The sequence below is a fragment of the Musca domestica genome, unplaced genomic scaffold, assembly GCF_030504385.1.
Source record: "Musca domestica strain aabys unplaced genomic scaffold, Musca_domestica.polishedcontigs.V.1.1 6, whole genome shotgun sequence".
Lineage (NCBI taxonomy): Eukaryota > Metazoa > Arthropoda > Insecta > Diptera > Muscidae > Musca > Musca domestica.
This window is the reverse complement of record NW_026712363.1, coordinates 15611207-15631207: the sequence shown is the minus strand read 5'-3', so window position 1 is coordinate 15631207 and position 20001 is coordinate 15611207. Positions and strand designations below refer to the sequence as shown.

At 35.7% G+C, this 20001-nt stretch overlaps 3 protein-coding genes across 5 annotated transcripts in view; 1 reads left to right on the top strand and 2 right to left on the bottom strand.

Moving 5' to 3' along the window:
• Positions 1-20001, bottom strand: part of LOC101900197 (pyroglutamyl-peptidase 1) — a 353702-nt gene that overhangs the window by 125315 nt on the left and 208386 nt on the right. The gene's annotated exons all lie outside the window — the stretch shown is intronic.
• LOC101900721 (activity-regulated cytoskeleton associated protein 1-like) lies at positions 2305-4783 on the bottom strand. Its single transcript, XM_005181467.4, has one exon. It carries the CDS (start codon positions 4595-4597, stop codon positions 3863-3865), a length of 735 nt encoding a protein of 244 aa, XP_005181524.2. The 5' UTR covers positions 4598-4783; the 3' UTR covers positions 2305-3862.
• Positions 6172-16581, top strand: LOC131805648 (uncharacterized). 3 transcript variants are annotated; one of them, XM_059129104.1, is made up of 3 exons: positions 6172-6601; positions 7297-7494; positions 14895-16581. In XM_059129104.1, exon 3 carries the CDS (start codon positions 14897-14899, stop codon positions 15854-15856), a length of 960 nt encoding a protein of 319 aa, XP_058985087.1. In that variant the 5' UTR covers positions 6172-6601; positions 7297-7494; positions 14895-14896; the 3' UTR covers positions 15857-16581. The 3 variants fall into 3 exon arrangements, with proteins under 3 accessions (XP_058985087.1, XP_058985086.1, XP_058985085.1); XM_059129103.1 differs by lacking the exon at positions 6172-6601 and having other exon boundaries at positions 7225-7494; positions 14895-15871; positions 16252-16581; XM_059129102.1 differs by lacking the exon at positions 6172-6601 and having other exon boundaries at positions 7225-7494.

The window sequence follows — 20001 nt, the reverse complement described above, 5'->3', positions numbered from 1 at the left end:
CACAATACTCCAGACACAAGAGTCCAACGGATTGGCATCCGGAGATTTTGGTGGCCATTTTGCGCTGGAAATGAAGCGGAAATCCTCATTTTGTAGCCATTATTGGATGGAATGTCCAAGGTCTGCGGCCAAAATGTTTGCGTGCCCAAGGCTTTAATACACCCTCCAGAATATTTTAGCGATAATATTTGGCATTTATTTTCGCGATAATATTCACCATGGCCGGCGCTGGAGTTCTGTTGGCCAATCGAAGGTGCACATTTTCTGACCTGACCTCTTTGGCAAGTAAACACGATCATTTTGTTTGTTTAAAAACTGATGGACAACGAATGTTTTCACATCACCACTTTCGGCCAAGCGAAGCAACTCTTTAGCTCTTTTGAGTCTATTTTCTTTCTGTTGCGGTGTAAGTTCTTGCACTTTTTGGAATTTCAATAGCTTTACCCCGAGCTCATGGAATATTGCAATATGTTTAGCTCATGAGCCATTTTTCGGCCACTGCGACGCGGGTTCTTCTTTACTTTTCGAACCTTTTCGGGCTACGCTACCAATATCACGGTAACGAGCGATGGTACGAGACACAAAAGATTTGTTCAGATTTAAATGCTGGAGAGCTCTAACGATAGCCACTTGTGGTTTTCCAGCCAAATATAAAGAAATCACACTATCACGTTTGAATTCCATCACAAATAACTATTTTTCGGGAAAATTCTCACCAAAATGGTTTTGAACGCTTTTAAACAATATAATGAGCTGTCACTGGAATATTTTTAACAGCTGTCGAACGAGTGGCTTAGATACGACAGCAGTCTGAATTTGGTTGCAGTTTTTTCATCTCACCCTGTATAAGAGTTGCAGATACTGTATATAGGAGCTATATTCAAATCTGAACCGATTTCAATATTCGTAATTTGTAGACCGAATTCAGTCACATAATCTCAATTTCATTGAAATTCGGCATACATATAGTTTTTGGTGCATCAAATATTTGAAAACGGTCGAAAATATATATGAGAGCTATACTAAAATCCGAACCAATTTCAAGATCACTTGTCAAATTTATTTTTGTACCGAATTCCCTTACTCATTTCGAGTTTCATTGGAATCGGACATTCATATGGTGTTAGGTGCATCAAATATGTGAAATCGGCCGGTAATATATATTGGAGTTTTATCAAAAACTGAAACGATTTTAATATAATTTTGCAAATTTTATTTTTTTACCAAATTCAGTCACAATTTACATTTTTGGAGGTACCTCCGATTCTGATGCTAAAGTTATAGTTTCACGTGGAATTCCAAAAATTAATATAGCCTATGTTACTTTTAAGCAATGGTGTAGTATATTTAGGAATTTTCCGAAAAATCTAGCGGTTTTTGAGCCTAAAAATTACAAACAAATAATCAAACAACAACAGCAACAATTTTCTTTTTCGGTTATCAGCTTATCAATGAATCATATGTTTATTAATTATTTAAAATTTTGGAACAGTGTGGCTTGTTTTGGTAATGTTTACCAGGGGGTAAGGAAGTAATAAACAAACGTTGTTTTTATAAAAACAACAAAAAAGGGATAAAGCCTGACCATTTTGCGTTTAAAATTTTGTCTTTTTTGGCATTCAAAACTAATGAGATATGAGAGAGAATTTTTGTCCATACTTTTATGTGTCCATGATAGAACTTCCACCTGTTAAATATATGCTCATCTGACATTAATATATGTTCTGATATGTTCTTCATTTTTAAAAATCTGTAATGGAGACGTCTTAGTTCTTTCAATGACCTATTTCAGAGGGAAAAATTCATCGAATTAAACTTCCTATGGAGTTAATTTTTACCGGAAGGTCTTTTCTTCCTTATTGGATGAATTTGAAATGAAGATTTGCTTTTTAATTTTACTGAATTTTCTAGACAACCGCAAAAAAAGGTTCGAGAATTCAATTACTGCCCTTTACTCATTTTTGTTTTCCAAAATATTCCCCACATAAAAGTAAAAACACAATGTAAGGTTTAGTTTTTAAATAGCATTGCTATTATTATGTTTGTTTTTGTATTTAAACTGTTTTTTTTAACATCTTGTTGTTTTACTTAACATCTAAATACAACAGTCTTTCCATAACCATAAAATAGTAGAATATAAAAACAATGCTTTAAACTAAAAAAATAAACCAGAGTTTAAAAAATATAAATCAATGCAATTACAAAAGTATACAGATTAAATATAATGTTGGATAATATTTAAACCCCGCAAATGATGTTGATAGGAGCCATTAATAACCTCCGATTGGCTCATCATTTGCGAGGTTTTTTTTTTTTTTTGTTTTGAATAATTTATTTATGCTGTTACTTTATCCTGAAATGCCTTAATTTATAAAAAAAATAACTCCAGTTGTTGTATATTGGTGATATGGATTAAGGTAGCCAGTTGCTAAATTGGAGGTTAGTTGCTAGCCCGATGTTGCGATGCACTTAATCCGAAGAAAAATTTGTGTGGTTGGCGTGTCTTTTCAACAAATTGTAAGATCTTTACTAAAGTCTTAATGCAATTTGGGTTGACGTGCCAATTGTACGAATGGCGACAGCGTAGCCATTGTTGTACAATATTTAACGTTAATTGTTGTTCGTTTGTAAAAAGTTTTTTTTCGCCAATGCGAAAAAAGGTTTTTGCCACTTCAAATCATTAAGAAAAATTTCATCCACTTTTCACCACAAAGTCCTTAGGTAATTCTTTTAAAAGTTGGTGCAATTCCCTCCATAGTCAACCTAACAAATCCCTCCCGTGAGAGAAGAATTTGTTAGGTTAAAAATTTCAAGAATAGACCGCCTAATAAAAGAGAAAACTTCATTTCTTTGAGGCAAAAATACCAGAATATTTCCAAAATGTTTTAAAGCAACGGGGGTTTTTGTTGCATTCAAAAGATATTTGAGTTGTGGTGGAGAAATAAATTTCCACATTAGAAAATTGTCATACATTACAAAGGAAAAAATTCTTCAATTCCAAATTTCTACCCCCTAGAAGGAGGATAAAAATTGAAATCTTAATTTCTTCTTTTCGAAATGTTAGATAATTTCAAAATGTTACTATTTAAAACTCCAGTCCAACTCTCGTAAGCCCCTGAGTACAACGGGTGGGTAGTTTAATAGACTTTATAGTTAATAACTTAATTTTCGCAACTATATCCAAACTATTCTCAAGCCTCGCCTTTGTAAAGGCCAACAGCTAAGGAATTTCTTCCTTAACTGTTAAGCCTTCACAATCGGCAGCTTGAAATAGCTTTAATAAAGTTCAAAAACAAATGCTTATTAATAAAGCCCACAAAATACCCGGCAATGCGTTTCATAAATGAATAATAATTCATTGAATGTTGTGCAATAATAGATTAAAAATCTATTTTTCTGTTCGATGAGGTCCAGGCGTTCATAGCCTGTAAAGCCGGTTTGTAGAAACACAGCGTGTTGGAGGAAGGCAACTTAAAATTAGCCTTAACCTAGTAATGGTGCAGGTGAACTCCCAGTTTAGATACCTAAAATCGGCCCTAACAAATCAATTTGATTTAAGAGTTCAAAGAGTGCTCTCAATTCTATATAATTGAGAGCCCTCAATGTCCAATAAAACCAATGAGATATGTTAAGGGAATTTTAAATATATAAACCAAGAGAAACCTATTAATGTGTTTGTGTGAAATGAAGAGGCAGCCATAACTCGTTTGGGAGAGGAACAACGAATTATAACTGCTCTTTAGAAAATGTGATGTCACTACCAACTCTCTTGGAAATTAATTATAGATTAGTTACTTTTTAAATATTGTAGAGTTTTTCCATTCTGGTGTATGACATCACTGGTATTGTGTTTGTTGTTGTTTTAGTTGTCTTCAGCCGATTTTCGTTTACGACACTGCTCCGTGGTATGGCCACGGAAATTGCAATACGTACAACGTTTTGTGCCCTTGGAGCCACGTACTGGTCCCGTTTGTTCAGCTTCATCTTCCATCATATTATGTTCAATGATGCGACCCTTCTCCAAAAGCTCACGGAACGTTTTGATGTCATGGCGAGCAATATGCTTGCGGTATTTGATATTCAAGAGACCATATACCAAATCGATTTCAGTCTCCTCGTCATGTCTACCATCAGGCAATTGAGCCAACAGGGCCCTTTTCTGGCACACGAAAGTATCAATGGCAACAGAATCCTCTTGTTTCTTTTCGAAGATTTCCATGTAGATTTGATAGGCCGGTTTGGTGGGAGAGAAATGGTCACGGATCAAGGCCAAAACATCATTCCATGATTTAGCCTCTTTGCGAACACCCTGCCACCAAGTCGATGCCAGACCATAGAAGAGCAAAGAAATGCCCTTCAAGGCGTCCTCATCACTGATACATTCGATTTCCTTGTACGTTACAATTGAGGTTATGAATTCTTCAACGGCTTCATGATCACGTTGGCCACCGAAACGGGAGGGACAGTTGCTGAAACTTCCCTTGGATTTTGTTTGGACAGTTTCAGCAGCCTGGGCAGCGCTATTGGCAGCCGAAATGCGAACAGCTTCGATGAGTTGTTGCAATTGTTCTGTGGTCATCTGCACCATTTGAGCCATTTTGTAGAATTTGTTGTTGTTTTTGGTTGTGTGTGTTGGAGTATTTCGGTGTTGACTAACAAAGCCACTTGCTTAGATTTGTTGGCGAATGTTGAAATTTGTACCGTTTTAGCTCCGAACTAACATTAGTTGGTGTTGGTCGTTGCGTTATTCGAGGTTCGCAGTAGACTGGTTTGCCATAGCAATGTTGTGGCCTTTTATACCCGACAAATGTTCTCGAAGAGAGTCGGTGAGAAAAATACCCAACCACAAATGTATTTTTGTTGGCGACATACCCAAATGAGTAATAAATATTTCACAATTTGTGTAATTCTAAATGAAGAGAACATTCGGCAAAGCGTGGAGCTCTTCAATAGTTGATAGAAAACTATTGGGGGTTTTTTTTCTTGTCTTTGAAAAATTGATAAAATACTGATAGTCAAATAGGGAATTTGATAAAAAGTAATTATTATTTGCAATAGGAGAATTTGAATAATTTGGATTTTTTCTTCGGAAGCTAAGGTGATTTTCACTGACGGACAGACGGACGGCTAAATCGGCATAGAATTTTATGCTGATGAAGAATATATATGCTTTTTGGAGTCTAAAATGAATATTTCGATGTGTTACAAACGGAATGACATACACAATATACTCTGCCTACAGTGGTAGAGGATATAAAAATAGGGTAAATATTAACATTATGTAACACCACGAAATATTGGTTTCCCACATAGGAAAGTATATATGGTTCTTCCTATCTCGCCGAGCTGAGTCGATCCAGCTATGTATGGTCCGTCCGTCTGTCCATGTTAATTTGTAATCACTCTACATTTCGCAATTATGGTCCTATCTTCACGAAATTTAGAATGGAGGTGGGGCTAGGGTCAGAATAGAACCCTATTTCTTTTGGAGATGATCGCATAATATTTAGGGTTGAAATGGACCAAAAACTGAAAAAAATCCTGATTTTGCAGTTGCTCTACAGGCCGCAATTATAGACCAATCAAAGCGGAAGTTAGCATCGGCCTAGAGCTTAGGGCTGGGCAGAAGCCTTCCAATTTTGATGGTCATCCGGTAATATTTAGTGGGTGAAATAGGCCACAACATATGTGTTAAATAAAACTCAAAATTTCCATTAAACCGCGAATATTTTTAATCCCGGCGAAATCACAAATAGACGAACAGGTCAATTCTGACCGTTACGTAGATGCCGATAGTAAATATATCGGTTATATATAGCGAAATATATACAATGTGTATATACAAAGGAAGGGGATGTTAGTTAGAATGCTTATATCTCAAGAATATCTGGACCGACTTTGACAAATTGTGTCAATTCAGAATGCCCTCTTGACATAAAAGTATAAAATCTAAAAATAATCGCAGAATAATATGCCAATAATGATGTTAATATAGATTTTGTAGTATTTTGTGACATTTTTTTATTTTTTTCATATTTTTTATCACATGCGATTTTTTCAATTTGACTTTTAATATTTTGTAATATTTGTTCACCTTTCAACACAGGTTGGGGATATTATATAAGTATTGCAAATATCGTCCGATCCTCACGAAATTTTCACAAAGGTATGTGTTCATAAATTTACGCAATTTTGCCCAACACTGTTGGTTGGGTATTTACCGGCGGCTGCATAAAATACATCAAAACGGAATGATGTAAATGATTGAAACACTTACATATACACACATACATTCATGCAGCCACCGGTAAATTCCAATGCTGAATTCCAATAAATAAGCATCGTCAACAGCCAAAACTGGTTTGATGTGACGATGCAAATAGGACAATAATTAGTTCTGATTTAATTTTCGTCGCGAAAACAAGTTTCCCCCCGTGTGACAAGTGTCAGTGCAAAATAAAATAGAGAACCAAATCTAATTACATTGATATTAACATACAACAGTGAAAATCTAACCAACAACAAGAAGTATCAACATTACAAAACGAGTTAAAATTGTTAAAATAAATTACAAAGACGTTCAACAACATACAACAAGAAGGTGAAAAACAAAATTGTATAAAAAAAAACACATACACCATACATATAAAACTTGTACATAAAAACTTAAAATCTAATGAATTAATACTAATTAACTAAAATTTAAAGTCTACAAAATAAAAACGCCATGAAATAAACCTAAAATAAATTATTCAAATTTTAAACCTAATTATCCTTAAATCTAAGTGCACCCCCATAAAAACACAAATAAAAACGAACCATTTGAAATAAATAAAAAAACCCATATAAATTTGTTATAATTTAGAAAGGGCAAAAAAGGTAAGCCTAAAAACATTTGGTCCTCCAGAGCCGGATCAAAAAGTGAAAGTTTTTTAAATAATTAAAAACAAAAAAGAACAATTTGTGAGTGGACGCATAAAAGAACAGTGAGAAAAAAGAACAGTGAAATAGAAAAAAATACAGTGGGGTTCAAAAATAAGTGCAAAGTTTAAAAAGAGTTGAAAAAAAAAATAATTAACAAAAAATAGACTTTACACAGTGCAACAAAAAGTAAAGTTACACAGTGCTACAAGAAAATAAATAAATTTTTAAAATTTTAGAAAAATTAAATTTTTTCTTCAATTTTAAAAAAAAGAAAAATAAAAAATTTTTTTTCAACAAATTAACAAGAAGTTGAAGTGACATTAATTTTTTTATACAAGAAGAAAAGTGACATTAATTTTTTTATACAAAAAGAAGAGTGACATAAAAAAAAGTGACATTAAAGATTAATTTACCCAAAAAGACAATAGAAAGTGATACAAAAGAGACAATATACAGTGACACAGAGAGCAACAACAAGGAAAATTGTGGAACCAGCAGCAAGGAGAGACGGACGGACACACGCAGCACAACAACACCAACAACAACCGAGACCCAAAACCCAAAATCAAAGTGAGTACTCGTTTAAATTTCTTTTTTGACACAAAAGGGCATTTCGGGAGCAGGCAAATCTTCAATATTTGCATTGACCCGCATATTCCCATAATTTGCAATAACACTTTGACCCATATTCAAAGCTGCTAGTTGCCCACTTAGACACTGTGACGGAAAATTTCCCAATTTGGAGCCATTTTTGTGGACGGACATTTGGCTATTGACCCGAAGGAAAAAAGCGGACAGACACATATTTTTTTCAAAAATAGCGGGAATTTTCAGCCATAAATAACTATATATATACTAAAAATCTTGGAATTTTCTGAACGTGGAGTTCAGGTAAATACATAAGCGCCATATTGACACAAATACATAAGCTTTGAACTTTGGAAAATTGGCGTCACCAAACTTGGCAAATATATAAACGCCATATTGCAAAAAGTATATACAATTTTTTGGAAACAAAGCGTCACTTGCAAAATATAGTCGCCATATTTTTTGGAAATATTTGGCGCCTATCGATAACATAAAGAAGTAAATAACAACCGTTTAAAAAAAAAAATAGCGTCTGGTGGACAGACAAAAAATAACCTAAATTTTTTTTGAAAATTTTGGAAACCAAGCAAGCGTCTGGTGGACAGACACACATGTGATACAAAACCTACAATTTTTTTTTGAAATTTTTGAAAAAAAAAAAAAAAAAATTATTGGCAAAAAAGCAAGCGTCTGGTGGACAGACATACATTTGAAACTTAAACTACAAATTTTTTTTGAAATTTTGGAGAACAAATTTTATATCGGAGTCTGGTGGACAGACATAAAATCGATCCCATATATTTACAATTTTTATTTTTATTCTAATTTTAACCCTTTTTCCCATTTAGCACAATATCTATTGCTCTAAGGAGCTTAAAAATTTTTCTGTGACCCAAAATTAATTTCTTGCATTTTTCGCAGAAATATTTTGCTGGTAAACTTTTTTGATTTTGTGACACACTACACGACTTTTTGGGAAAAATTTCTTCCTTGGATTTTTTTTTTGCAATTTCTTGAATTTTTCTGCAATTCCTTGAAATTTATGCTGAAAATATTTGGATTTTGACCCAAATTATTTTCTTTTGAAATATTTTGCTGGGACATAAAATTTTCCGCTGAAATATCTGGACCTTGACCCAAATCAATTTTTTTGGAAATTTTTGCTCAAATTTTTGGATTTTTGACCCAAATTATTTGTTTGAAATATTTCTGCTGAAATATTTGGATTTATACATACATAATTTTCTCTAACTCTCGTTGCGAATTTTATCGAAAAATTTGGCGAATTTAGAAAATTTGTTGAATCAGACAAATTTTCACAGCAATAATCAAAGTTATTGGCTTTTATAAAATAAAATCCTCCTGTCATAGGATATTAAGCGATTTTAAGTAAAAATTTTGAAACTTTTGTTCGACAACCCAACACACATTTTTACGTCGTTGAAAATATTTTTGGATTTTCTGGAATTTTTTTTGGAATTTTCAACTTCTCTTTGATTATCAAACTAGACTCTCGTTGTTTTTTGGAAAAAAAAAATCGTTTATTGTAACAATACATCTCTGGTAATTTCTGTTTTTGCAATTCTTGTTTCCACAATTTTGTTACAAAAAAAAAAAAAAACTTTTGGATTATTTGTCGATTTGCAAAAATAAAATCCTCCTGTAAGTGGACTTTAAGAGATTTTATTTTCTTTTTCGGCTTCTTTTGGCAAAAAATTGACCCTTTGGCAACCCAACAAACAATTTTTAATCAAATCAAACCGGCGTCAAATACAAAGAAAATTGTTGAAATTTTTCAAATATTTTGAAACTTTTGGGAAGAAAACGAAATATAATTCGAACCAAACCAATAATTGAACATAGATTTCGTTGATCAAATTGAAGAAGATAGCTTATCCTTATTTTTTAAAAATAAAAATCTGGATAAAAGTTTGAATCTTATTCCAAGTCAATCCTTTTCATTGGGTTACCTTTCATTTTTGCAACACAACAAAATTTCGGTAAAGGTTAATACTCAGGCATCAAAATGGATAAGACCCTAAGCGAAAAATTCGCAAACTGCGTCAACGATCTTCAGGATTATATTTCAATTTTTTCAATAACCAAACCGGATGACACGGTTCATACTTTGGAGACAACACGTATGGAGTTGGATTCTGCATGGGACCAGGTCAAAAGGGCATATTTAGACTGCCGTGATTATGTTCCAGAGGAAGGAGGAAAAACCATCGACAAAAATAAACTGAGGAAACATTATATGGATACCATGGGATCATATAAACAGGCGCTGAGTTCAATAAATGGACAAATTCAAAATATTTTGGATGAAAAGGCACAGGAAAAAATGAAAAGAGAGTCAGAGATATCACAACAAGGAAGGGAAGTGGATTTTACTAATGTATCGCGGCTACCTCCATGCGATACCGACACATTTAAAGGTGGTTATAGAGAATGGCCAACTTTCAGAGATCTATTTTCGGCAATTTACATAAACAATTCAAAATTAAGCAATGTCGAAAAATTATTCCATTTAACGCAGAAGACCGCAGGAGAAGCTAGAGAAATTATTTCGCATGTCCCACTAACAAATGATGGATTTACATTAGCATGGAAAAATCTCATAGATCGTTACGAGAATAAACGGATGCAAATTAATGAAGAAATCAAGACACTTTTTAATCTACCTGGAGTTTCTACAGAATCAAGTCACACAATTCAAAAACTACAACGCACGGTAAATAGCTGCATTCAGACACTGGGGATGCTTGATGTCGATGTTAAAGGATGGGATCCGATTTTAATATACATTTGTTCAACAAAATTACCTAGAGGCTTTTTAGAAGAATTCGAGAACTCATTAAGCGATTGCAAACAGATTCCAAAATGGAAACAGTTTGACGCTTTCTTAACAAACAAATTCAAAACTTTGGAATCAGTTGGAAATATAAAGCCCTCTATATCGAAATTTGCTCAACAAAAACCAACTAACAATCAAACGCCTAGATTTTTGAAAACATTTCAAACAAATGTCTCAAGAAATACAAACAATTTTGGAGGAAGACCTACTACTGTATCACAACCTCAACAAAATAAACCAAAAAATACTCAAACATGTCAAGTCTGCAAATCAAATCATTTCATTAGAGATTGCAGCGAATTTTTGAAAAAGAGTGTGAATGACAGAATTCACATCGTGAAAACATCACACATATGCTACAATTGCTTGTCATCAAATCACGGAGTAAAGGATTGCAAAAGTCGCTTTGGCTGCCGGATTTGTACTATGCGACACAATACTTTGTTACATAAGGGAACGGAAACCCAAACAACAAATACATACCTAGCTCGAGTGGAAGCACAACCTAGTACTAGTGCTGCCGCTCTTACAAATCAAATACAGTCCACTACAAACCTAGAACCAACTACTATTACTACTTTGACCCTCCAAGATAAGCAAATTTGTGAGCGACAATCTGGAGGAACACTACTTTTTACAGCAATAGTACAAATTGAAACCAAAGGACAACTTTACGATGCCCGAGCTCTAATAGACTCAGGATCACAATCCACATTTATTTCTGAAAAGATGAAAAACTTTTTGAAGTTACCTACACGGAACAACTTAGTTCATGTCACTGGCTTAAGTCAATTTGTTTCTGAGACTTCAACGAAATCTTGCTTGTTTACTATGAGATCCAAATACGACCCTAGCTTTAAACTGGAAGTCTGGGCTCCAGTTTTAAAGAACTTACCTACAAATTTGCCACCGCAAAACTTAGATGAATCACAACTTCGAGATGTAACAGCATTAGAACTGGCTGACCCGAAATTTTACGTCAGTCAACCAATCGATTTACTTATTGGAATGGACATTGGACCATTAATATTCACAATTGGAACTCCAATGAAAACATTTGGATCAATTTTAACACAAAAAACCAAATTTGGATGGATAGTTGGAGGACCCATACCAGGAAGCACCCTTCAACGAAAACAAATATCACTTCTAAATACAACTTCAATAGAAAAAGTACTTACACGTTTTTGGGAGGTGGAAGAGACCCCTAAAAAAGTTTTACGGTCAGAAGAAGTCCAATTTTGCGAACAAAACTACACTGAAACAACAATACGAAACAAGGATGGAAGATATGTGGTGACTCTCCCATTCAAAAAATGCGAAGAATTGGGGAATTCCCGAAACATCGCCCTAGCTCAATTCTACAGAATGGAGAAAAAACTTATGAAAACACCTGAGATCAAAGAACAATATGATGCCTCAATTCTTGAATACTTAGAACTTGGTCATATGAGGAAAATCAATCCGAATGAAATAGATAAAATGCCAAATTATTATCTACCACATCACGCTGTGATAAAACCCGATCGACTCACGACGAAGTTAAGAGTCGTATTTAACGCTTCTTGTCCTTCATCAAACAAAACAAGTCTCAATGACCTACTATATCCTGGACCCATTCTTCAACAGGATTTGGTATTGCAAATTTTAAAATGGAGATTCTTCAAATATGCCTTCAATGCAGATATAACAAAGATGTATCGACAAATACTTTTAGATTCAAAGCAAACAAAATATCAACGAATTCTCTTTAGACAGTCTCCTGAAAACCCAGTAGAGGATTATGAGCTGCTGACAGTTACATTTGGAGTTAACTGCGCACCATATTTAGCATTGAGAACTCTTCTTAAACTAGCAGAAGATGTCAAAGAATCGTACCCTAGAGCCGCAAATATAATTTTGAATAATTTGTATGTTGATGATGTGTTAGCTGGCGGCCACACTGAAGATGAATCAATAAAAGCTCGAAAGGAATTAACTGCTGCTTTAGACTCTGCTGGTTTTACACTAATGAAATGGGCATCAAATGATCGCAAAATAATACAAGATATTCCACATGAACATTTGCTACCACTCAATTGGCTAGACATTTCCGAAGATGCTTCAACTAAGACCCTTGGAATTCGATGGAATATCTCAGGCGATTATTTTTCGTTCACACCACCTTCAATGGAAAATAAAAATGTATCTTCAAAACGAGAAGTTTTATCAACGATAGCCAAATTGTTTGACCCATGTGGATGGCTGGCACCGGTGGTTGTTGTAGCCAAGCTAATAATGCAACAAATCTGGCTAGACAAAATTGTCTGGGATGATCAATTGAAGCCAATAACTCAGATGAACTGGAACAATTTCGTCCAAAATAGCAAAGATATTGAATATCTGAGAGTTCCTCGATGGATTCAATACACGCTAGATGGTTCTGTAGAGATTCATGGATTTTGTGACGCGTCAGAAAGCGCATATGGAGCCACTCTTTATATTCGGGTGGAAAATACTGACCATAAGGCGCATACATTCTTATTAGCAGCAAAAACTCGTGTCGCTCCTATTAAAAAATTATCAATACCCAGACTCGAGTTATGCGGGGCAGTATTACTATCAAAATTAGCTAAATCCATTGTAAATAGCCTACAGATATCAAAATATTCGACACAATTTTGGACCGACTCTACCATCGTATTAGCATGGTTAAAAAAGCCTCCTTGTCATTGGAGCACATTTGTTGGAAATAGAGTCTCGGAAATTGCTGATAATGTTGGACAAGAAAATTGGAGACATGTTGATTCGGAAAATAATCCAGCTGATATTGCGAGCCGTGGATGTTCACCCGCAGATCTAAAGACTAGTGATCTCTGGTGGCAGGGACCTCAATGGCTCAGAATGCCAAAAGACCGTTGGCCAACACAAGATATCCCACAAGACACAAACGCCGAAGCCAAAACGGCAAAAGTCATGACTCTTTTCGCGGAAAGAGATGACCCTTTAAAAAATTTCTCCTCTTTATCTAAAGTTTATCGATCATACGCATATGCTCTAAGACTCTGGAAAAATACTGGAGCAAATAGGCAACATCTTCGCACGTCATCACAAGACCTTACAGCAGCCGAAATCCAAGATGGAAAACGATCTTGCATAATTCGTACCCAGAAATTCGTATATGCCGAAGAATACAACTCACTTATGAAAAAGACTCAAATTTCTCCTTCAAGTCCTCTATTGACACTCAACCCGTTTCTAGACTCAAAGGGTATTATTAGAGCAAATGGCAGATTGGTACAATCGCCAGCCCTTACATATAGCGAACGTCATCCAATAATACTACCACATGGCGCAAAGCTTAGCAAATTGTTAGTCGAATTCACTCATAAGATCACCTTGCACGGTGGTAATCAATTAATGACCCGAGTATTAAGGTCCGAATTCTGGATATTTGGACTCAAATCGCTAATCAAACAAACCATACGAAAATGTCGAATCTGCTTAATTCACAAAAAACAAACCCAAACTCAAATAATGGCTTCGCTACCACCCGAACGTACTTTTCTCTCTCGACCCTTTACAAACACAGGGGTAGATTTCGCAGGACCCTTTAACATTAAAAGTTATTCAGGAAGAGCCTGCTTTATTACAAAAGGCTATGTGTGCCTGTTTGTTTGTTTCGCCACGAAGGCTATACATTTAGAACCCACAAGCGATTTGTCGACATATGCCTTTCTTGCAGCTTTTTCTAGGTTCATAAGTCGGCGAGGTTGTCCATCTTGTATATTTTCTGACAACGGAACTAACTTTGTAGGAGCGGTTGATCTATTAAAGCGAGATCGATTAGCTTTCATGAAGAATATTCAAAATAGCACTATTCAAAACAACTTCACTCAAAATCTTACTTGGAAATTTATTCCTCCTGGTGCTCCGCACATGGGCGGCTTGTGGGAAGCTGGTGTTAAATCATTTAAAATTCATTTACGAAAAAGCATCCCAAAAATGAATTTCACTTTTGAAGAATTTACAACTATTTTAGCAAGAATTGAAGGCTGTCTTAATTCGCGACCCTTAAGTCCTGCTAGCGATGACCCAAATGACCTTTCCCCTTTGACTCCTGGCCATTTCTTAATAGGAACATCTATCCTTACCCCAGCTGAACCAGACATTTCAGATACAGATCTAAGCTTAGTCAATCGTTGGAAAAGACTCAAAGTTATTTCTCAATATTTTTGCAACAGATGGAAATTAGAATATCTTCACGAACTTCACAGAAGAACTAAGTGGAAATATGAAAAAGAGAATATCAAAGAGGGAGATTTAGTTGTCGTAAAAGATGATAGATTGGCTCCGCATGAATGGAAGTTAGGTCGTATCGAAAAAACGTATCCAGGCAGTGATCAAAATACCAGGGTTGTAGACATACGGACGGCAAGTGGCAACATTAGCAGACCCATAACAAAAATTGTCAAATTGTTTTCCGACTGACTAGTCGGATTCACACCCAAAAAAGAATTTAGTACTCGCCTTCATTTTCTTTCAGATATGGCCGCTTACTTGCCCAACCAGGACTACCGTCTGGACGATCGCAGCCGTAGCCCAGCCTCATCTGCCCGTCCTACAGCAAGAAGCGCCAACAGACCCTTACGGCCAATCCAACGTCCCAGTTCCACATCCCCTGAAAGACGTCAACGAAGTCGATCCGATGCAAGACCCCGCCAACGCCAAGAAAGACCAAGCTACTGGCAATATTCATGTGGACTATGCCAAGAAGACCATGCCCTCAGTGCCTGTGAGAGGTTCCGCCGGCAGACGCCCTTTCAGCGGTATGAGACCGTGGAGCGTCGGGGGTATTGCCGAAATTGCCTGGCGAGAAGTCATTTGGCCCCCGACTGCCCGTCTTTAACTGGTTGCCGGAGATGCAACTACCGGCACCATACCCTATTGCACGGGGCGTCTCAATTGGAAGAGGTATCCCTAAATATAGAAGCCGTCACCACCCCAGCTTTCGCATGGGACTTAGTATTTGTACCGACGGCTATGGTGCGCATAACGGCCGAGGGCATGGAGGGGTTCAGCATGTTGCGAGCCATAGTTAGCCAATCGGCGACGATGTCCAAGATCTCGTATGCAGCTTTCCGTCGCCTGGGTCTGCAGTCGCGGAGCTACAAAGGGGAGCGATTCACCACCTTCACCGTTTCGCCCCGCCGCACAAACTCTGATTGGAGTCTGAAGGTAAATGCTTTAATAATTGAAGACCTCCCCAGACGCATTTACTCAGACCCGATATTAGAAGACCCCACGAGATGTTTTACGAACTATGCGCTTGCTGACCCTGATCCCAGAGGAAATAGTCCGATCGATGTGGAACTGGGAGCGGACACGTACTCCGCCATACGAAAAGAAGGGTGTACAGCAGCTGGAATTGGAGATGTCCTGGCCTACAACACACAACTGGGCTACGTGTTTGCCGGACCCATCAAGAATATGCCGAGGAACGGATGAACGAGAATTCTTATGGTATACTACAAATGAATACTTACACTTGTCATTCGGGGCCCAGAAAATGTTCATAAATTTACGCAATTTTGCCCAACACTGTTGGTTGGGTATTTACCGGCGGCTGCATAAAATACATCAAAACGGAATGATGTAAATGATTGAAACACTTACATATACACACATACATTCATGCAGCCACCGGTAAATTCCAATGCTGAATTCCAATAAATAAGCATCGTCAACAGCCAAAACTGGTTTGATGTGACGATGCAAATAGGACAATAATTAGTTCTGATTTAATTTTCGTCGCGAAAACAAGTTTCCCCCCGTGTGACAAGTGTCAGTGCAAAATAAAATAGAGAACCAAATCTAATTACATTGATATTAACATACAACAGTGAAAATCTAACCAACAACAAGAAGTATCAACATTACAAAACGAGTTAAAATTGTTAAAATAAATTACAAAGACGTTCAACAACATACAACAAGAAGGTGAAAAACAAAATTGTATAAAAAAAAACACATACACCATACATATAAAACTTGTACATAAAAACTTAAAATCTAATGAATTAATACTAATTAACTAAAATTTAAAGTCTACAAAATAAAAACGCCATGAAATAAACCTAAAATAAATTATTCAAATTTTAAACCTAATTATCCTTAAATCTAAGTGCACCCCCATAAAAACACAAATAAAAACGAACCATTTGAAATAAATAAAAAAACCCATATAAATTTGTTATAATTTAGAAAGGGCAAAAAAGGTAAGCCTAAAAACAGTATGGTTGGGCTCAGAAGGCTAGGCCTATTGTTTTCAAAGATGTCCGCAATATATTAGGGGCTTGAAATGAACCAACAACTAAAAATGTTCCTGATTTTGCACCCGTTATAAAGGTCACAAATAGAAACCAAAGGACACGAAATCTCGCATAAAGTTGGAGTTTAGGATAGCGGGTACAATGGACCACTAATTTTGTGTGAAAAAATACCAGAATTACTTACAGGCGATATCCGAAAGGCTTTTTTATGCTGATTTCGTTGACGAATATAGCCAAATATCGTAGACAAGCAATCATATAGATGAGTCTACATTTGGAGATACAGAGGGGCTTCTTGCTTTTGGAGATGATTGCAAAATATTTGGGGGTTCAAACTGACCAAAAACAGAAATGTTTTTCCGATCACACAATTGAAGCCAATCGACACGGCTGTGAAGAGAGTTAAGGACAGGGAAGAATTTTAGCATTTTGGATGACCATTGTATTATATTTAACTGTAAAATGGACTTCAACAACTAACAGCCCGACGGAGTGCATAAATGTTGGGCAAATGTCCCTAGTCAAAATCCTAATTTCAAAAGCGAAATCTTCCAATATGGATTGGGACATAATGAGGCTTCTAACATATTGTAGTGTTGTAGGGTATAACATAGTCGACCCCGCACGACTATAGCCTTTGCTTACTTGTTTAATAATGAAAAATAGGGTATTTTAAAAACGGCTGTAACTCCTTAAATATTAATTTTATACATATGGTGCAGAAAACATACAGTTTCTGAAACGCAAACTGGATTTCTTTCGAATACGAAGTCTTCTGATTGTCGTAGAATTGTGCCATTAAATTGTGCATGGATGTACACTAATTAAAACTTTTTCTGGGCTTATTTTCGATGTGAATTAACACGAAATAGTAATGTGGAAAATGTTAATGCATGCATAGGTATGTACAATTACAAATATATAAATATATGTATGTACAAGTACGTTTAAGTTCAATCGTACCTAAATGTTTATAATTTGTTTCGAAGATGAGTCATATTTTGTTTTGGTCATACTAAAAACAGAGACATTTGGAGAGATTTGTCATTTGCCGGTCATAAGAGATATGTAAAGTTAGAAAAAATTGTATTCGAAGAGAAAACAAATTGTGTTGAAAATATAATATATCCAATATATATAGTCGCATTGCTCTGATATAAATCCAAAGTCCAATGGTTGATTTTAGTGACGCACATATGAATTTCCATTCCAGCAAAGAAGTATCGAAGATAATAATCAATCTTTGATGAGGAAAATAACTTCATGACTTTGAAAACAATTTATTCATTTTTCTGCTATTTAAGTTCTATATTTTTATATTTCACGACATTGTTGGGTAATGTCAATGTAAACAAAGTCACTGTTTCGTTTCTATTGATAAATAAAACACAAATACTCAATATTTTGTATTTCAAGAGAATTGAGTGAATAGACTTATGCTCTCTGAAGCACTTTTTTCGAATATAACAGATGAGACAACTTTTTAGTCTATACCTTAATTCGTCTATGGTATTTGGTTAAAGTCTTGCTCGCAAAAATAGGTTCTTTCGTTTACTTACCCAATAACATTTACTCAGTAAGAAGTTTTTATACCCTACACCACATAGTGGTAAGGGTATTATGTCTTTGTGCATTTGTTTGTAACATGGAGAAGGAAACGAAATAGACCCATAGTTACTTTTGAGAACCTTCATAGAATCACTTTCTGAGTCGATTTATGCATGTCCGTCCGTCTGTCCGTCCGTCCGTCCGTCCGTCCGTCTGTCCATGTATTCTTGTGAACAAAATGCAGGTCGCATTTATTATCCGATTGAGATGAAATTTTCCAAACAATATTTTTTTGGCCCAAGGACGAACCCTATTGAAATTGGTGAGAATCGGATCAAATTTAGATATAGCTCCCATATATATCTTCATCCGATTTCGGGTTAAATGAGCACCAAATGTTCACTATCAGTACAAATTACCTGAATTTTGGCACACCCAACCGGGTTCGGCCTAGAAGCAAGTATATCAAATTTGGAGAAAATCGGTTCAGATATAGCTATAGCTCCCATATATATCTTTCATCCGATTTGATCTTTAAGTCCCTCACATTCCTACTATGCACTCCACAACCGTGATATTTGGTACCAGGTATTAGATGGAGCACAGAAATAGCTGTTTTAAATTTTATCGAAATCGGTTCAGATTTGGATATAGCTCCCATATATATCTTCATCCGATTTCGGGTTAATTGACCACCAAATGGCCAATATCAACCCAAATGGCCCGAATTTTGGCACATGTGACCGAGATTAGCCTTAAAGTAAATACAACAAATTTGGAGAAAATCGGTTCAGATTTGGATATAGCTCCCATATATATCTTCATCCGATTTCGGGTTAATTGTGCTCCAAATGGCCGATATAAGCCCAAATGGACTGAATTTTAGTACATCGGACCAAATTCAGCCTAGAAGCAAGTATATCAAATTTTGTGAAAATCGGTTCAGATATAGATATAGCAAGCATATATATGTTTCATCCGATTTAGTGTTTTAGTCCCTTACATTCGTAATGTTCACTCCACAACCGTGATATTTGGTACCAGGTATTAGATGGAGCACAGGAATAGCTGTTTTAAATTTTATCGAAATCGGTTCAGATTTGGATATAGCTCCCATATATATCTTCATCCGATTTCGGGTTATTGACCACCAAATGGCCGTAATAGCATCAATTTTGGCAAATCCGACCGAAACCAGCTTAAAAGCAAGTACACCAATTTTAGTAAAAATCGGTTCAGATATAGCTATAGCTCCCATATATATGTTTCATCCGATTTGCTCTTTAAGTCCCTTACATTCGTAATATACTCTTCACAGGAATGATATTTGGTACCAGATATCAGATAAAGCCCAAAAGTAGTCGCTTTTAATTTTCTCAAAATCTGTTCAGATTTGGATATAGCACCCATATGTATCTTCATTCGATTTCGAGTTAATTGTGCAACAAATGGCCAATATCAACCGAAATGGCATGCATTTTGGCATATCTGGCCAAATTCAGCCTAGAAGCAAGGACACCAATTTTAGTAAAAGTCGTTTCAGATATAGCTATAGCTCCCAAATATATCTTCATCCGATTTCGGATTAAATGTGCAGCAAATGGCTAATATTGGTACATCAAATTTAGTGAAAATCGGTCGGATACAGCTATAGCTCCTATATATATCTTTCATCCGATTTGTACTTTAAGTCCCTCAAATTCGAAAAATGTACGATACAAGAATAATATTTGGTATCAGATGCAGCCAAGAAATATCTTCTTTTTCAGTTTT